Source organism: Eubalaena glacialis, chromosome 2, assembly GCF_028564815.1.
Source record: "Eubalaena glacialis isolate mEubGla1 chromosome 2, mEubGla1.1.hap2.+ XY, whole genome shotgun sequence".
NCBI classification, from domain to species: Eukaryota; Metazoa; Chordata; class Mammalia; order Artiodactyla; family Balaenidae; genus Eubalaena; species Eubalaena glacialis.
The window spans coordinates 101232633-101253219 of record NC_083717.1 but is presented as its reverse complement, the minus strand read 5'-3'; the positions used below and the strand labels follow the sequence as shown (position 1 = coordinate 101253219).

The following is a 20587-nucleotide window of genomic DNA, read 5'->3' as shown; positions in this document are numbered from 1 at the left end:
TGGGAGAAAATATTTGCAAATGAACCAACTGACAAAGGATTAATCTCCAAGATTTACAAGCAGCTCATGCAGCTCAATAACAAAAAAACAAACAACCCAATCCAAAAATGGGCAGAAGACCTCAACAGACATTTCTCCAAAGAAGATATACAGAATGCCAACAGACACATGAAAGAATGCTCAACATCATTAATCATTAGAGAAATGCAAATCAAAACTACAATGAGGTATCATCTCACACCGGTCAGAATGGCCATCATCAAAAAATCTAGAAACAATAAATGCTGGAGAGGGCGTGGAGAAAAGGGAACCCTCTTGCACTGCTGGTGGGAATGTAAATTGATACAGCCACTATGGAGAACAGTATGGAGGTTCCTTAAAAAACTAAAAATAGAACTACCATACGACCCAGCAATCCCACTACTGGGCATATACCCTGAGAAAACCATAATTCAGAAAGAGTCATGTACCAAAATATTCATTGCAGCTCTGTTTACAATAGCCAGAACATGGAAGCAACCTAGGTGTCCATCATCGGATGAATGGATAAAGAAGATGTGGCACATATATACAATGGAATATTACTCAGCCATAAAAAGAAATGAAATGGAGGTATTTGTAATGAGGTGGATGGAGTTAGAGTCTGTCATACAGAGTGAAGTAAGTCAGAAAGAGAAAAAGAAATACAGTATGCTAACACATATATATGGAATCTAAGGAAAAAAAAAAAAAAAGGTCATGAAGAACCTAGTGGCAAGACGGGAATAAAGACACAGACCTACTAGAGAATGGACTTGAGGACATGGGGAGGGGGAGGGGTGAGATGTGACAGGGTGAGAGAGTGGCATGGACATATATACACTACCAAACGTAAAATAGATAGCTAGTGGGAAGCAGCCGCATAGCACAGGGAGATCAGCTCGGTGCTTTGTGACCACCTAGAGGGGTGGGATAGGGAGGGTGGGAGGGAGGGAGATGCAAGAGGGAAGAGATATGGGAACATATGTATATGTATAACTGATTCACTTTGTTATAAAGCAGAAACTAACACACCATTGTAAAGCAATTATACTTCAATAAAGATGTTTAAAAACAAAAAACAAAAAACAAAAAACTTCCCTAACATGGGAAAGGAAATAGTCTATCAAGTCCAGGAGCACAGAGAGTCCCATACAGGAAGCGCAGAGAGTCCCATACAGGATAAATCCAAGGAGAAACACACCAAGACACATGTTAATCAAACTATCGAAAATTAAATACAAAGAAAAAATATTAAAAGCAGCAAGGGAAAAACAACTAATAACATACAAGGGAATCCCCATCAGGTTAACAGCTGATTTTTCAGCAGAAACTCTGCAAGCCAGAGGAGAGTGGTAGGATATATTTAAAGTGATGAAAGGGAAAAACCTACAACCAAGATTACTCTATCCAGCAAGGAGCTCATTCAGATTTGATGGAGAAATTAAAACCTTTACAGACAAGCAAAAGTTAAGAGAATTCAGCACTACCAAACCAGCTTTACAACAAATGCTAATGGAACTTCTCTAGGCAGGAAACACAAGAGAAGGAAAAGACCTACAATAACAAACCCAAAACAATTAAGAAAATGGTAATAGGCACATACATATTGATAACTACCTTAAATGTAAATGGTTTAATGCTCCAACCAAAAGACATAGACTGGCTGAATGGATACAAAAACAAGACCCGTATAAATGCTGTCTACAAGAGACCCACTTCAGACCTAGGGAAACACACAGACTGAAAGTGAGGGGAGGGAAAAAGATATTCCTTGCAAATGGAAATCAAAAGAAAGCTGGAGTAGAAATTCTCATATCAGACAAAATAGACTTTAAAACAAAGACTATTACAAGAGACAAAGAAGAACACTACATAATGATCAAGGGATCAATCCAGGAAGAAGACATAACAATTGTAAACATTTATGCACCCAACATAGGAGCACCTCAATACATAAGGCAAATGCTAACAGCCATAAAAGGGGATATCTACAGTAACACAATCAGAGTAGGGGACTTTAACAGGCCACTTTCACCAATGGACAGATCATCCAAAATGAAAATAAATAAGGAAACACAAGCTTTAAATGACACATTGAACAAGACGGACTTAATTGATATTTATAGGACATTCCCTCCGAAAACAACAGAATACACTTTCTTCTCAAGTGCTCATGGAACATTCTCCAAGAGAGATCATATCTTGGGTCACAAATCAAAGCTTGGTAAATTCAAGAAAATTGAAATCGTATCAAGCACCTTTTCCAGCCACAATGCTATGAAACTAGATATCAATTACAGGAAAAAAACTGTAAAAAATACAAACACATGGAGGCTTAACAATACACTACTAAATAACCAAGAGATAACTGAAGAAATCAAAGAAGAAATTTAAAAATACCTAGAAACAAATGAAACATGACGACCCAAAACCTATGGAATGCAGCAAAAGCAGTTCTAAGACGCAAGTTTATAGCAATACAATCCTACCTCAAGAAACAAGGAAAATCTCAAAAAAACAACCTATCCTTACACCTAAAGCTATTAGAGAAAGAAGAACAAAAAAACCCTAAACTTAGCAGAAGGAAAGAAGTCATAAAGATCAGATCAGAAATAAATGAAAAAGAAATGAAGGAAACAATAGCAAAGATCAAAAAAACTAAAAGCTGGTTCTTTGAGAAGATAAACAAAATTGATAAACCATTAGCCAGACTCATCAAGAAAAAAAGTGAGAAGACTCAAATCAATAGAATTAGAAACGAAAAAGGAGAAGTAACAACTGACAGTGCAGAAATACAAAGGATCATGAGAGATTACTACAGACAAGTATATGCCAATAAAATGGACAACCTGGAAGAAATGGACAGAGTCTTAGAAAAGCACAACCTTCTGAGACTGAACCAGGAATAGAAAATATAAACAGACCAATCACAAGCACTGAAATTGAGACTGTGATTAAAAATCTTCCAATAAACAAAAGCCCAGGACCAGATGGCTTCACAGGTGAACTCTATCAAACATTTAGAGAAGAGCTAACACCTATCCTTCTCAAACTCTTCCAAAATATAGCAGAGGGAGGAACATTCCCAAACTCTTTCTACAAGGCGACCATCACCATGAGTCCAAAACCAGAGACAGATATCACAAAAAAAGAAAACTACAGGCCAATATCACTGATGAATATAGACGCAAAAATCCTCAACAAAATACTAGCCAACAGAATCCAACAGCACATTAAAAGGATCATACACCACAATCAAGTGGGCTTCATCCCAGGAATGCAAGGATTTTTCAATATACTCAAATCAATCAATGTGATACACCAGATTAACAAATTGAAGGATAAAAACCATATGATCATCCCAATAGAAGCAGAAAATGCTTTTGAAAAAATTCAGCACCAATTTATGATAAAAAAAAACCCTGAACAAAGTAGGCATAGAGGGAACCTAACTCAACATAATAAAGGCCATATATGACAAACCCACAGCCTACATCATTCTCAATGGTGAAAAACTGAAACCATTTCCATTAAGATCAGGAACAAGACAAGGTTGGCCACTCCCACTGCTATTATTCAACATAGTTTTGGAAGTTTTAGCCAATCAGAGAAGAAAAAGAAATAAAAGAAATCCAAATTGGAAAAGAAGAAGTAAAACTGTCACTGTTTGCAGATGACATGATACTATACATAGAGAATCCTAAAGATGCTATCAGAAAACTACTAGAACTAATCAATGATTTGGTATAGTAGCAGGATACAGAATTAATGCACAGAAATCTCTTGCATTCCTATACACTAATGATGAAAAATCTGAAAGAGAAATTAAGGAAACACTTCCATTTACCATTGCAACAAAAAGAATAAAATACTTAGGAATAAACCTACCTAAGGAGACAAAAGACCTGTATGCAGAAAACTATAAGACACTGATGAGAGAAATTAAAGATGATACAAATAGATGGAGAGATATACCATGTTCTTGGATTGGAAGAATCCACATTGTGAAAATGACTATACTACCCAAAGCAATCTACAGATTCAATGCAATCCCAATCAAACTACCAATGGCATTTTTCACAGAAATAGAACCAAAAATTTCACAATTTGTATGGAAACACAAAAGACCCCAAATAGCCAAAGCAGTCTTGAGGGAAAAAAAACGGAGCTGGAGGAATCAGGCTCCCTGACGTCAGACTATACTACAAAGCTACAGTAATCAAGACAGTATGGTAGTGGCACAAAAGCAGAAATATAGATCAATGGAACAGGATAGAAAGCCTAGAGATAAGGTGACCGTACGTACGTGGGTTTATCTTTGATAAAGGAGGCAAGAATATACAATGGACAAAAGACAGCCTCTTCAGTAAGTGGTGCTGGAAAAACAGGACAGCTGCATGTAAAAGAATGAAGTTAGAACACTTCCTAACACCACATACAAAAATAAACTCAAAATGGATTAAAGACCTAAATGTAAAGCCAGACACTACAAAACTCTTAGAGGAAAACATAGGCAGAACACTCTATGACATAAATCACAGCAAGATCCTTTTTGATCCACCTCCTAGAGAAATGGAAATAAAAACAAAAATAAACAAATGGGACCTAATGAAACTTAAAAGATTTTGCACAGCAAAGGAAACCGTAAACAAGATGAAAAGACAGCCCTCAGAATGGGAGAAGATATTTGCAAACGAAGCAACTGAGAAAGGATTAATCTCCAAAATATACAAACAGCTCATGCAGCTCAATATCAAAAAAACAAGCAACCCAATCCAAAAATGGGCAGAAGACCTCAATAGACATTTCTCCAGAGAAGATATACACATTGCCAACAAACACATGAAAGAATGCTCAACATCACTAATCATTAGAGAAATGAAAATCAAACCTACAATGAGGTATTACCTCACACTGGTCAGAATGGCCATCATCAAAAAATCTACAAACAATAAATGCTGGAGAGGGTGTGGAGAAATTGGAACCCTCTTGCACTGTTGGTGGGAATGTAAATTGATACAGCCACTATGGAGAACAGTATGGAGGTTCCTTTAAAAACTAAAAACAGAACTGCCATATGACCCAGCAATCTCACTACTGGGCATATACCCTGAGAAAACCATAATTCGAGAAGAGACATGTACCACAATGTTCATTGCAGCTCTATTTACAATAGTCAGGACATGGAAGCAACCTAAGTGTCCATCGACAGACTAATGGATAAAGAAGATGTGGCACATATATACAATGGAATATTACTCAGCCATAAAAAGAAACGAAATTGAGTTATTCATAGTGAGGTGGATGGACCTAGAGTCTGTCATACAGAGTGAAGTAAGTCAGAAAGGGAAAAGCAAATATGGTATGCTAACACATATATATGGACTCTAAAAAAAAAAAGAAAAAAAATGGTTCTGATGAACCTAGGGGGACACAGGAATAAAGAAGCAGATGTAGAGGATGGAGTTGAGGACACAGGGAGGGGGAAGGGTAAGCTGGGATGAGGTGAAAGAGTGGCATGGACTTATATACACTACCAAACGTAAAATAGATAGCTAGTGGGAAGCAGCTGCATGGTACAGGGAGATCGGCTCGGTGCTTTGCGACCACCTAGAGGGGTGGGAGGGAGATGCAAGAGGGCGGGTATATGAGGATATACGTATGCACATAGCTGATTCACTTTGTTTTACAGCAGAAACCAACACAACATTGTAAAGCAATAATACCCCAATAAAGATGTTAAAAAAAAAAAAAGACATATATTACAAGTTTGCCCGTTAAATAAAGAATAAAATAAGAATCACCATTAGTATCTAAAACTATTGTGAAAGTGTTAATAAACACAACTAGGTAAAGGTTATATAAATACTGAAAAGTAGTAAGAATTATCATTACTTACAGATACGCTTTTCACTCAGTCTGCAGTTATCCAATAGTGAATGCTAGGTACTTCCCACAGGTTAACTTAGCTCATATAGTTCAAGTCTCACTCCCTTTACTTTGGGTCGTAGGTCTAACTTTTTTTATCTCCTGACTCTTGCTGACTTGCTTGTTTCTGGTAACAATATTAGTTGATGCAACCCTGTTTCCCTGATACTTGGTTACCTCTGCTCCAGCTCAAAGGTCAGAACTGTTTTAGGCTTTATCCTAGCAACACTTTCTTTGAATCCAAATGTTCATTTTCAACTAAAAATCCAAATTGGACCATTTTGAAACGAAGAGGTTTTAAAATTGAATAAATTTATGTTTATGTTTTGATATTTTATATCTTAGGATTTCATTCTGTATGAGAATACACACACACAGTGATAGACACACACACAAGTGACAATTACTTTACGCATATAAAAAATAAGGTTTACTTGTCCTGGAAATTATTCTGTTCCACTCAAATATTTCAGAGACATGGTTTTTCAGAAGAATTGAACACTCTGCTAATCTTGACTCCATGGCCATGGCTGCATCATGTACTCGCGGGACATTTCCCCACAGATGTGTATAAATTGAAGTAAATGAACTATCTTCTTTTATTTTCTTCAGAGTACATAACAATTTATCATTATCCCCAAAATGGATTTCCTTTGGCCAATGATCCTGCAAAAAATGAGACAATACAACTGAAATCATTTTTTAAAATGAATTTAAATAGAAGAGTTCAAAAATCAATGAGCTGAAATTGAGGCTTTATTCTATAGCATTATTTTTTATTAAATGCAATTTTTTAATTTGTGAAAAAAAACATAAACTTTAGAAGTTTCAGATGCTTTACAAAACCCTTTTTTATCATCTGAAAATAAGTTGCTTACTTGACTGATGACCCCATCATCCTTGAATACTTTAGCATTTATTTTCTGAAAACAAACCCTCAGAATAAGGAAATTGGCATTGTTACATTGTTCCTATCTAATTCTCTGAGTTTACTGGTTTCATCAACTAAATCAATAATGCTCTTTATAGCAAAAGGCTCTAGTTCAGTATCACACATTGTGTTTAAGCATCATATGTCTTTAGTCCCCTTCAGTCTACAACAGTTCCTCAGTCTATGTAATTAAAACCACAAGTTCATACTGATAACTCTAATTCCAGTTCCAAATATTCTAGTTTTCTCTCTTTCCATATTATGATTACCATCTCCAACAGTGAAAAACCTAGCTGCCATTATCTTAAATATATGTACTTATTTGATCAATCTTTTCAGGTAGCCAATCTCTCCTATCCATTGCCAGACTCTTCACTATGTGGATGCCCCTCTCATCCTGCTTAGGCTCTGACTTCTCATACCAGGCCATAGCCTACCTCCACATTTCCTGAACTACCTCCCCACCCGAGGCCACATGTGAATACCATCCTCACCCCCTTGGACCCCGACACCTGTGGTATCACGTGGATACCTTCCCCCACGGTGGCTGAGTTCAGAAAGGCTGCTCTGGGTGACCACAGAACATTCCCCTCCCCCTGCCAATGTGGATGCTGCCTTGTTTTGGCCACCAAATGGCCTTAGGACTACATTGTTCAGGAAGGGAAGGAGAAAAAGGAAAGGGAAGAAAAGAAAGGGAAATGAAGGGAAGGAAAGGGGAACCACAACATTAATATTTGCAAATCTAAGTTTATCTTTTAATAAAATTGTTTAATACCAAAACAAAGAAATACAGCTGACACAATTAAAGGTTTGTGAATAAGAGAATGCTTTCTCTGGAATAGTAGGAACTTTCACAGGATGAAACTCTTTAAGAGGAATTTGGGTAAGATATTCTGCGAATTTAGCTTAAATGGGAATAAATCTGAAGTCTGCAGATCAGAAATTTTAAACCTGCGTTGGTCTATTCTACTTCCATTTTTCTTCCTTTAAAAGCTTCCTAAACCCACTGTATTCTCTAATGATAACAGGTACCTGATTAATACCCAGCTTTTAATGCTGGAGAAGTTTCCCAGCAGGATCTAGATGCCCCTGCCATTTTGGAAAAAGAGAATATTACTTAGATATATAAGTGCCCTCTCCCAAATCCTATAAACATACATCTTAAACAAAACACATAACCACCTGGGGAAGTTTTCCAGCATTAAAATCTGGATGTGTCAAAAATACAAAGATCTCAGAAAAATAAGATATGATCACAAGATATACTCCCTGGAGACAAACATTGTCAAATTAGAATGACAGCCAGATTTGAAAACATAGTCCTTACTTTATGGGTCATCAGTTGCTATCGTTAGGGACACTGGGAAAGTGGGGAGAGGCTAAAATGGAAATGAATTTGGGAAAAGTGGGGCGAGGCTAAAATGGAAATGAATTTGAACAGATTTTACAATATGCACAAAGGTTTATGAAAAGGTAGCCTTTATGCCAGACTTGAGATATCACAATTCTTGTCCAAGATACTGAATTACAGTATGAGGTGAATAAAGTATCTTGAAATTCTACCAGCCTGATTAGATTATGATTTCCCTACTTTAAATAGTGAGATATATGTGATTAATCTGTAAATGATAAAATTAGGATGCTTATCCTTTTCAGTGCTTATCTCTTTCTTTTAATTTTCTAAAATGACTATCTTAGTCATAATCAGAAAAAAACATATTGGTAATTTTGAAACATAAAAAATTACATTTAAGGAGGTAGATAGATGAGGGTGGCACATAAAGTCTTTATAGCTTTAACATTATATAATTTTAGAATGTATTTTTTAAAAGGACTAAGTTTCTAAAAGTAATTTCAAAAGCCTACTGTAATTCTAATCAAACTCTCAACAATTTCTTTTTAAATTGACAAAGTAATTCTATAAGCAATCAAAAAGAATTTTTATTTTTTCCTAAAGGAAGAGGACTGATATGTGCACCAGTCACATATCAAAGTCCCATAAAACAGGATATTCTACTCACCAAGCTTTGAAGCTTTAAGAATTCTTCAATGTTCTTTGGAGGTTCTTGCATTTTCTAATGAAGTAAAATCAATATTGTTCATTAACATAAATTCAGATTGTTTATCTGATGCTTACACCTAATTTATTTAAGTACATTATGATACTGGACTTAAGTTATAATTTTCAGAGCTGTAAGATATTGTTAAATATTCACTTTTGTTAAGTCCTTGCACTTTGAAAAGGGACAGAGATCAATGTTTAAATTCTGAGCCTCCAAACCAAGTTCTGTAAAAGGCCTCCCTCTCATACACTGCTCCTGGAGAAAAGCTCCATATGAATCCTGCTGAATATCCTCATTTCCAATTCCAACAAGAGTTCCAAGATATTTTGGGCTATCTTGGATGTTGTCTACAATAAATTCAGAGCCAGTAATGTAATAACATTCTCCTCTTACTGATGAAATATTTTAAAAGGCACAGTAGTGACCTGGTGAAAATAATTTAAATCTTTGAATGTTTCAGCGTAGTAAGTAATAATCCCATTTTTGTTAGTAGTTTCTTTGTAAGTTGAAAATGTATTCTTTCATTAGACAAATGAATTTTAATCAAGACATCTTGCTATTCCTTGCCTTAAAGACTGTGTGCACATTCGTCCTTCTGCTTGGAAGGCTCCCCTGTCCCAAACCCTCTCCCTCCAATTCATTCTTGGCCTATTTAGCTTTTATTTCAAATATCAAATTAAAAGTTGCTTTCTCTAGGAAGCCCTCCTTGGCCCCCCAAAAGATTCTTTACGGTAACAACAGCAGATTTGTATCTCTATGAGGAAAAAAACTGTAGTGTAATCACTGCTGAAGTGTCAAAATTTCATGTAGTGACTGGCCAACGGTCAGTGCATAATTAAGTACTGTGATGTGCATAAATTAATGAATAAATGAGTAGACGAATGTCAAAGAAATGTGTAGGTATTTTAAAAAATAATAAAACCATTTCTAGAGAATGAAAAACCAGTGAGAAGAAGGCAAAAATAACAGGAATTCAGAATATCCTAATATAATACCCTAATGCTCTGATGATGACATGTCTGAAAAGATTGTATTATAGTTTAATTTACTAGAACATATTTCACATCAAAAGATAAAATGATCAAGATTACAAATCACAAGACCATGTTTTGCAAAAATAACTACACATTTGAGGTTGAATACAATATTTCACTGTCTTAATACTGTTTAAAATATGTGATGAACATAAATAAATATATAACAGATAATACAATAATAAAATAAAGGGCATATGTGACAGTCATTATAAAAAACAAGTGTACAGAAGCAAAGATGCACAGAGCTGTCAAGAAATTTTATGGAAAACACAGGCTCTAGGCCTAGCCAAATTGAGAAGAGTAAGAAATAAGAGATGGTGTGCACAGAATGCTTAGAGACAAAAAAAATGCTCACAGTATAATCTTCAGGGATAGTGAGTATAGCAATTTCACCAGAAGAAAGCTATCAGTATATTTTGAAATGCACAGAATACAAAGGAACCGATTTAAAACAATTTAAATGTTACCTTTTTTTCCCCTTTGTAACGGCTGTCAAACCACTTCTAGTACAAAGCCCTAAAAACACCCACATTTCAACTAAAGGGAATTAGAAAAAGGAATTGAAGAAGTGAAACTTCCATAGGAAAGTTTCAGATAATTTCAATACACAATCCCAGAGTTCTCCAGGGGGGAAGTTAAAAGGAGCTGAGGCATAAATTAAACAGACTTATGACCTTGGTAGGATGTAGAAGGATGCAAAAACACCGATGCTTCCATGGTAACAATATGAAAATCCCAGACCAAATAAAAATCTTACTTTTCTATGGGGTTAGTGAAAAGTGGTGGATGCCAGTAAGCAGGACTACATCATTTGTGACAATTCAGAGTCCCTTGTTCAAAAAATAAGAATTTTAAGGTGGTAACATCAGACTATTAAACCTAGTATAGGGTCCTTCTAATCAGTAGGTCCTATGCAACTGCACAGCTTGCAAGCCCATGAAGCCGCCCTCCCTGTAATCCTTGATGACCTGAAATTCAGAGAGGAACATCTCCTTTATAAGTGAGCATAAAGCTGTGGCAGCTTCCTTACCCAACAGTGAGCTCTGTGCATACACTGAGGGAAGAGTTGGCCTGCCATGGGGCAGTAACTTCAAAGAGATGAAGAGAAATCAGCTGGGCCTCAAGAGTCAGCATGAGCTGGGGAATGAACCAGCGTCTGAAAGATACCCAAATGAAAGAATAAATGACTCTACCAAACAATCCCTTCTCCGGCCCCCAAGTCTTACTTATCAGTTTTGTTAGAAAAGCAGCAGAAGAGGAGGAGCTGGAAAGATACATAACTTATGTAAGCCAACACATTCTTATAGTACTTGGGTTCCAGAAGCCCAGACAGAATTGAGTACAAAGGTGAACCAATAATATCTAAAACTTCATTCCACACGTGTACCAACTCAACATTGACAAGATATAACAGGTGGCTGTGAAGAGGGAGGTTGGAATTTGGGTTAGTCACAAGTTAACTCAATCTAATTAAAGCTGCAGCCAACCCTAAAGCCCAACTCAAATCTAGGAGTATTTAAAAAAAAAAAAAAAAAAAAATCAGCCTCTCACTTGAAGTACTAAGGAGAGAAAAAAGGCTTGCGCTCTCAAAACTAAAACTAAAACTTCAGCCTCCACAATTTTTTCCACATAATGTCTAATACACAATATAATTTCAAGACGTACAAAGAAGGAAAATGGGATCCATAATCAAAAGAAAATGCAGTCAATACAAACCAATTCACTGAGAATCCAGTGATTGTAATTAGCATCAAGGACTTAAAAACAGCTATTATAAATACATTAAAGATTTTAAAATATAGGTTGGATTATAGTGCATGAAGACATGGAGTATTTAAAGAGAAACAGAAATTCTAAAAAAGAAGCGACCGGGATTTCTAGAACCATGCAAATACGAAACATAAGAAAACTGTGTCTATATTAATATCAAAGTAGACTTTAAGACAAGGAGTATTACCAGATATAAATAAGGTTATTTCACACTGATAAAAGGTCACTCCATTAAGAAGTCATACCAATGCCAAATGCATTTGCATCTAATAAAAGAGCTTCAAAAGAAAGAGCAGAAGTTGATAAAACTAAAGGTTAATATAGGTGTTGGGTTGCACCTCACAGGCCTGAAAGCCTTGTAATTGCTCAGTTGCAAGACTGAAGAAAGAACCTGAAAACAGCGACAGAGACATCAATAGTTTGATAGGAAATCTTACAAGTCCAAAGGCCTGGAGCCACACCTCACCTCCCATGGCAGACAGGACACAGCAACAATCTTTCCCACTCCGGGAAAAGGAGGCTACTATTTATAGGGGCAATTAACATCAGGTTGGCTCATCAGTTACCGGGGAAACCGGCAGAGGAGGGTCCTTCACAGCCCCTCCGGTTAATGAGGGCAGATGTTTCTCTTTGATAAACTAGCAGGTGGAGCTGTTTTGGTGTAAGGATTAGAATAATAACTGGCTGGGGAAGGGGCTGGTCCAGCAGGGGATATATAAAGAGGAAGAGAGCAGCCATCTTGAGGGGTCTGATCATATAATAGGCAATAGGTTTTAAAATCTCTTTGAGTAACTAATGAATCAAGTACATACACACACAAATCAGTAAGGAGATAAAAGATCTGAACAACATTATCAAGGAACTTAACCTAATTGACATTTATAGAACAACTATACCCCACAACTGTAGAATATACACAATCTTTTTTTTTAATTTATTTTATTTATTTTTGGCTGCGTTGGGACTTTGTTGCTGTGTGTGGGCTTTCTCTAGTTGCAGTGAGCGGGGGCTACTCTTCCTTGCGGTGCTCGGCCTTCTCATTGTGGTGGCTTCTCTTGTTGCGGAGCATGGGCTCTAGGGCACACGGGCTTCAGTAGCTGCAGCACGCGGGCTCAGTAGTTGTGGCACATGGGCTTAGTTGCTCCATGGCATGTGGGATCTTCCCGGACCAGGGCTCGAACCCATGTCTCCTGCATTGGCAGGCGGATTCTTTTTCTTTTTAACATCTTTATTGGAGTATAATGGCTTTACAATGGTGTGTTAGTTTCTGCTTTATAACAAAGTGAATCTGTTATACATATACATATATCCCCATATCTCTTCCCTCTTGCGTCTCCCTCCCTCCCACCCTCCCTATCCCACCCCTCTAGGTGGTCACAAAGCATCAAGCTGATCTCCCTGTACTATGTGGCTGCTTCCCACTAGCTATCTATTTTACATTTAGTAGTGTATATATGTCCATGCCACTCCCTCACTTTGTCCCAGCTTACCCTTCCCCCTCCCCATATCCTCAAGTCCATTCTTTAGTAGGTCTGCGTCTTTATTCCTGTCTTGCCCCTAGGTTCTTCATGACCATTTTTTTTTTTTTTTTTAAGATTCCATACATATGTGTTAGCACACGGTATTTGTTTTTCTCTTTCTAACTTACTTCACTCTGTATGACAGACTCCAGGTCCATCCACCTCACTATGAATAACTCAATTTCGTTTCTTTTTATGGCTGAGTAATATTCCATTGTATATATGTGCCACATCTTCTTTATCCATTCATCTGTCGATGGACACTTAGGTTGCTTCCATGTCCTGGCTATTGTAAATACAGCTGCAATGAACATTGTGGTACATGACTGTTTTTGAATTATGGTTTTCTCAGGGTATATGCCTAGTAGTGGGATTGCTGGGTCATATGGTAGTTCTATTTTTAGTTTTTTAAGGAACCTCCCTACTGTTCTCCATAGTGGCTGTATCAATTTACATTCCCACCAACAGTGCAAGAGGGTTCCCTTTTCTCCACACCCTCTCCAGCATTTATTGTTTCTAGATTTTTTGATGATGGCCATTCTGACCAGTGTGAGATGATATCTCATTGTAGTTTTGATTTGCATTTCTCTAATATTAATGATGTTGAGCATCTTTCCATGTGTTTGTTGGCAATCTGTATATCTTCTTTGGAGAATGTCTATTTAGGTCTTCTGCCCATTTTTGGATTGGGCTGTTTGTTTTTTTGATATTGAGCTGCATGAGCTGCTTGTAAATTTTGGAGATTAATCCTTTGTCAGTTGCTTCATTTGCAAATATTTTCTCCCATTCTGAGGGTTGTCTTTTCATCTTGTTTATGGTTTCCTTTGCTGTGCAAAAGCTTTTAAGTTTCATTAGGTCCCATTTTTTTGTTTTGTTTTTATTTCCATTTCTCTAGGAGGTGGGTCAAAAAGGATCTTGCTGTGATATATGTCATAGAGTGTTCTGCCTATGTTTTCCTCTAAGAGTTTTATAGTGTCTGGCCTTACATTTAGGTCTTTAATCCATTTTGAGGTACATGACTCTTTTTGAATTATGGTTTTAGGGAGTATGGTGTATGGGAGTGTTCTAATTTCATTCTTTTACATGTAGCTGTCCAGTTTTCCCAGCACCACTTATTGAAGAGGCTGTCTTTTCTCCACTGTATATTCTTGTGGCAGGTGAATTCTTAACCACTGCACCACCAGGGAAGTCCCACAATCTTTTTAAGTAATGGAACATGGAACCTTCACCAAAATGGACCTATGCTGTACCATAAGACAAGTCTCAAAAATTTCAAATAATTGAAATCATTCAGAGTGTGTTCTTTGACAACAATAGAAAATAGTAACAAAAAGACATTTAGGAAATCCTTGAATATTAAATAATCCATTTCTAGCTCAAAGAGGAAATAATAAGAAAAATTAGAAAGTTTTCTAACTGAATGATAATGAAAGATAATGAAAACACAATGTATTAAAATTTGTGGGATACACCTAAATCTATGCTTAGAAGAAAACACAGTGCTTAGGAAGCTAAAAAAACTGAGAAGAATTTAAAAATAAGTAGAAAAATGAATAAAAAAGATATAAGCATTAGTCAATGAAATGAAAATACAAAACCAGTAAAGAACTCAACAAACTGAAATCTGGTCTTTTAAAAGATAAAAAAAAAAATGATACCTTAATAGATTGAAGTTAAAAAAACAAAAAAGTATAAATGATCAATACCAGGAATGATGAAGGGGATGTGATTAGGGAATGTGCACACATTAAATGACTAAACGGCACATAATTGAAAATTTATGTCAATGAATTTGACAACCTAAATGAAATGGACAAATCCTTAAAAAAAAAATTACCAAAACTGAAAGATGATATAGTAACTTTCAAAAATAGAGGAGGGAATACTTCCTAAATCATTTTATAAAGCCAGAATAACTTTGATAATAGACTCTTACAAGATTACAAAAAAGGATTATAGACCAAATGTCCCTCAAGAACATAGATACAAAAATCTTTAACAAATTACTACCAACTTGAGGCCAGTCAGATATAAAAAGGATATATCATGCTCACGTGTAGTTTACCCCAGGAATTCCAAAATCAGTTATAATAATTTTACATTGTCTTTAATGTATCATCAGTGTTGAGTGGGATTCAAAGCTATCAGATTTGTGGTAATCTTTAATGTCTGAATTTTAAAATTCTATGTAATTGATTGTTTAAAACTGATTTTTATTCATAATAATGACTTTTAAGACACATTATTCTAAAGATTCATAGAAGACTTGAGCATAAATATTTTACATTTAGGTATTTTAAATTCAAACCTAGTATTTTCAAAACACAATTCATGATCATTGCTTGAAACACAAGTCCTTACTCAGTAAATCTTGTTCTTATTTTTAATTATAAAGGTTTCACAATCATCCAGGTTTGAAGTCTGAATTATCTTAGACTCTTCCTTCTCCTTCCTTATCTCTTATATCCATTTTATCACAATTCCTTTAAAAAATATCTTTAATTATGCCTTCATTTACAGTTCCAATATTAATATAGTAGTTATAATTATGGCTTGTTTTTTCCAAGTCATATGTGCAACTAATTTGTGTTTCTTAATCTTTTTGTTAAAGTAAAAAACACATACAGTAAACTGCACAGCTCTTAAGTGTATAGATTGATAATTTTTTTTTTTTACAAATCTATACACCCCATAACCAATGTACAAATCAAGATACAGAACATTGCTAGTAACCCAGAGTAACGTCTTACTCCTTTCCAGTCATTTGCCTCCCCAATATAAACAGTATTCTACTTCTACCTCTCTAGATAAGTTTTGCTTATTTTTGAACTTCATTTGAATGGAAAAATCAGTATGTACACTTTCTACCTTCCTTCACTTGACACTGTGTCTGTAAGATTCATCCATGTTGTTTCAACATATAGTAGTAATGTTTTTTCTTTGCTGTGTAATATTCTATTGTATAACATATACCAAAATTTATCCATTCTACTTTTGATGGACATTTGAGTCCTTTTCTGTTTGTGTAAATTATGTTGTATATTATTAAATCAAGATAATATGAAAGCTTTTTTAATGTCTTTTGGTATACTTGATATAGAACTGGGAGTGGGATTGCTGGGTCGGCTTTAGTAGATATTGTCAAGTAGTTTTCCAAAGTGGTTGTCCCTATTTTCACTCTGAACAGAAGTGTATGAATGTTCCAGTAATTCCACATTCTTACTAAAGAATGTAGTATTCTTTAGTACTGCTGTATATTTAGTATTGTCAATACTTTTAAATGTAGCAATTCTGGTGGGCATGTAGTTTTATCTTGTGATTTTAATTTGCATTTCCTTGATGAAAAATGATGCTGATCAACTGCTTGTTGGCAATCTGGATATATTCTTCTGTGAAGCAAATGTTCAAGTCTTCTGCTCAATTTTTATTTGGGAGTTGGTATTTTTAACTGATTTTATTGATATTGATTTGATGGCATTTTTATTAATTTTTTATTGTTATGATGTAGAGCCTTTGTCAGATAAGATAAAATAGTGTGCACCATTTTAATGCTTATTATGATGCTTTAATTTTAGTAAAGCCAATTATTTATGCATTTTTATCTTATCTAAGAAATTTTTAACCTACCCCAAAGTAAAAAGATGGTCTTTTATTTTACCTTCTAAATGTCATACTTCTTTACTTTCACATTTAAGTCTATGATCATTTAAGTCTATGAATTGATTTTTGTGTTTTAGGTGAGGTAAAAAATTGAGGGTTTTTTTTTTTTTCCACATGAATTTCCAGTTGATCCAGAACCAATTACTTTAAAAGATTGTGTTTCCTGCTACATTTCAGTACCACCTAGCCATATATTCAAGTGGCTATATATGTCAGGATGTAGGTCTGTTTCTGGACACTCAGTTCTGTTCCTTTGGTGTAATTTTCTGTTCTTTTGACAATACCATACAGTTTCAATAACTGTACCTTTATTTTAAATCTTAATATGTTATAGTTTACATACTCCAGCTTTGTTTTCCTCTTTGATTTGCTCATCACTATTTTTATCCTTTTACATTTCCCTTTAAGTTTTAGGAATCAGATTGTCAAATTCTGCAAAAACCTACTGGAACTTTGATTAGGATTAGATGACATATATTGATCAATTTGAGTAACTAACAGCTTTACGATGTTATATCTTTGAACCCATGAAAATAGTATATTTCTTCATTAATTTAGATCTTTTAAAATTTCGTTTGGTACTGTTTGTTAGAGATCTTGGATAATCTTTCATTAGATTTATCCCAGGATACTTGATGATTTTTGTTCCTATTGTATAGTATGTTTTAAATGTTTAAACTGCAAATGTATTTTTAACATGTCCTTTTCTATTGTTTCTTCCTAGTAAATAGAAATATAAATGATTTTTCTATTTAAATCAGCTATATTGAGGTATAATTTACTACGTAATTACTACGTAAAAAACTACCATTTTAAGTCACAGTTCAAAGAATTTTGAAAAATGCATACATCCATGTAACCTCCATTACAATTAAAATGTGTAATATTTAGATCACTCCCAAAATGTTTCCTTGTGCTACTTTATTGTTGATCCCTACAACTCCACGCAAAAATATCCCACCACTGGCGTTAGGCAACACTGATCTGCTTTCTGTAACTATAGACTAGTTAGTTATAAATTAGCTTTGCCTGCTCTAGAATTTCATAACATTATACACTCTTTTGTATCTGGCTTTTTTTGCTCAACATAAGTTTTCTGTGAAATATCCAAGATCACTTCATATTATTGCTGAGTAGTATTCCATTTTGTGTGTGTGTGTGTGTGTGTGTGTATTGCCTTGTTTAAAGATTTGAGCTATTATGGAAAAAAGCTGCTATGAAAATTGCATACAAGTCTGTGGATACATTTTAATTCCTCTTAGGTGGCTACCAAAGGTAAATACCTTATGACAATTAAAGAAATTGAATTTGTAATGAAAAATCTCACAAAGAAAAACTCCAGAATCAAATAGCTTCACAAGTATATTATACCCAAGATTTAAGGAAGCAATCACACAAATCTTATACATAACCTTGCAGAAAATAAAGCAGAAGGGAACATGTTCTAATCATTTTATATTTGTTCTCCTATATGTAATGTGTCTTTTTCCTCTGGCTGTTTTTAAAATATTATCTTTATCACTGGTTTTCAGCAGTCAGTGGGGTTGCTTTCCTCCCTCCCTCCCTTTTCCTCCCTTCCCCTGGTCCTTCCTTTCTTAATTCTGTTTGGGTTTGCTGAATTTCTGAATGTGTTCATTTATAGTTTTCATCAATTTGGATAATTATCCATCATTATTTATTCAAATGTTTTTTTCTTCTGCCCATCTTTCCTTCTGGGACTCCAACTGCATCTATGTTATTAGATAGCTTGAGATTGTTCTACAGGTCACTGAGTCTGTTGGGTTTTTCTTCTTAGGCCACGCAGTGAGGCATGCAGGATCTTAATTCCCCGACCAGGCATCAAACCCACGCCCCTTGCATTGGAAGGTCACAGTCTTAACCACTGGACCACCAGGAAGTCCCCTGTTGGTTTTTTTTTTCCAACCTTTTTTTCTCTGTGCTTCAGTTTGGATAATTAATGTTGTTAAGTGCAACCAGTGAAGTCTTCATTTCAGACTCTATTTTTTTTCCTGGGTGCTATGTTGAAGCCCTAAGCCCCAATGTGACTGTGTTTGGAGATGGGGCCTTTGGGGAGGAAATTAAGTTTAAATGAGGTCATAAGGATGGGACCCTAGTCCAATAAGAGTGTTGTCCTTATAAGAAGAGGAAGAGACACCAGAAGGATCTTTCTCTCCATGCATGCACAAAGGCTATGTGAGGACACAGTGAGAAGGCAGCCATCTACAAGCCAGAAAGAGAAGTCTCACCAGAAACCAACATGAACAGCACCTTGGTCTTGGACTTCAGGCCTCCACAACTGTGAGAAAACAAATTTTTGTTGTTTAAGTTACCAAGTCTGTGGTATTCCATTATGGCAGCTAGAGCAGACTAACATAGATGCAATTTCTCAAAATTGTTATAGAATCATTCAGATTCTCTATTTCCTCTTTCATCAGTTTGGTAAATTGTGTTTTTCAAGGGAAACAAAAAATGTCAATTACTTTGACATAAGTATTTGTTCTTAATATCCTCTTATTATTTTTACCATCTGTAGGATGTTTCCACTTTCACTCCTGCTATTTGAGTTTTCTCTTTTTACTTAGTCAGTCTAAGGCTTTTCAATTTTATTAATCCTTTCAAAGAACTAATTTTGGCCTTGTTGCTTTCCTATAGTGCACATTTGTTTTCAATTTCATTGATTTCTGATCTTATCTTCATTAGTGCCTTTATTCTACAGATGTTTGAGAATTTCCCAATGGAAAAATCTGATCCTCTTATGAAGACACAGTGAGCTTGAGCTTTATATCACTGTTTTAATCTTTATTCTTCAATACGAACAGAAATCCTAGGCTTACTAGATATTTAAGGAATAGCTGTAAAATTTCAAAAAAGATAAAAATAAAAAAATAGAAATCCAAACAGATAACAAAATAAAATCTGAGAGGATACAGACAATACGGGGAACAGAAGGAAACTTTTAAAACATCTTTAAGATTCTTAGAGAGATATGATAAGATAATGCATCTCTGAAACCAAAACAGCATTTTATGAGGTAAGAGAGAAAAGAAAATTAAGGTACAAATATAATGCTATAAATTAATTATTCAACAAAGTTTGTAGGGGGAAAATAGCTGAAGAAATCTTCTGGAAACTAGAATAAAAAATGTTAAAGAAAAGAATCAGAGGAAAAAAGATAAGAACTAATATGATTATTTCCGGAAAATGACTTTCAACCTAGAAATTTAAATATAGACAGCCCGTCAATTAAGTACGTGGCATATTTCAGATCTGCAAGCCAGTTTAAAAAAAAAAAAAAAAATCACCATTTCTGCCTGTATTAGTTTCACATTGCTGCTGTAACAAATTACCAAAAACTTAGTTGCTTAAATCAACACAGGCTTACTTATCTCACAGCCCTGCAGTTTAGAAGCCTGAAATGGATCTGCAGAGCTATAGTACTCCTTCTGGAAGCTCTAGGGGAGAATTTGCTTCCTTGCTTTTTCCAGCTTCTAGGAATCCCCTACATTGCTTTGCTCCTTAGCTCCTTCTTCAAAACTCAAAGCCAGTAGTGTAGCATCTTCTTCCCTTTCTGACCTCTTATCCCTCTCTTATAGGGATGCTTGTGATTATGTTGGACCCACCTAGATAATCCAGCAATTTCCTCATTGCAGGATCCTT

General features: G+C 35.3%; 1 protein-coding gene across 1 annotated transcript in view; it reads right to left on the bottom strand.

Annotated features, from left to right (window-relative positions):
• FAM227B (family with sequence similarity 227 member B) overlaps window positions 1-20587 on the bottom strand; it is a 263913-nt gene that overhangs the window by 233251 nt on the left and 10075 nt on the right. The window contains exons 2-3 of the mRNA XM_061180326.1: window positions 8902-8955; window positions 6384-6615 (exon numbers count right to left, since the gene is read on the bottom strand). Of these exons, the coding sequence (XP_061036309.1) occupies window positions 6384-6615; window positions 8902-8952 (283 nt within the window). The 5' untranslated portion in view covers window positions 8953-8955. The remainder of the gene's footprint in view (window positions 1-6383; window positions 6616-8901; window positions 8956-20587) is intronic.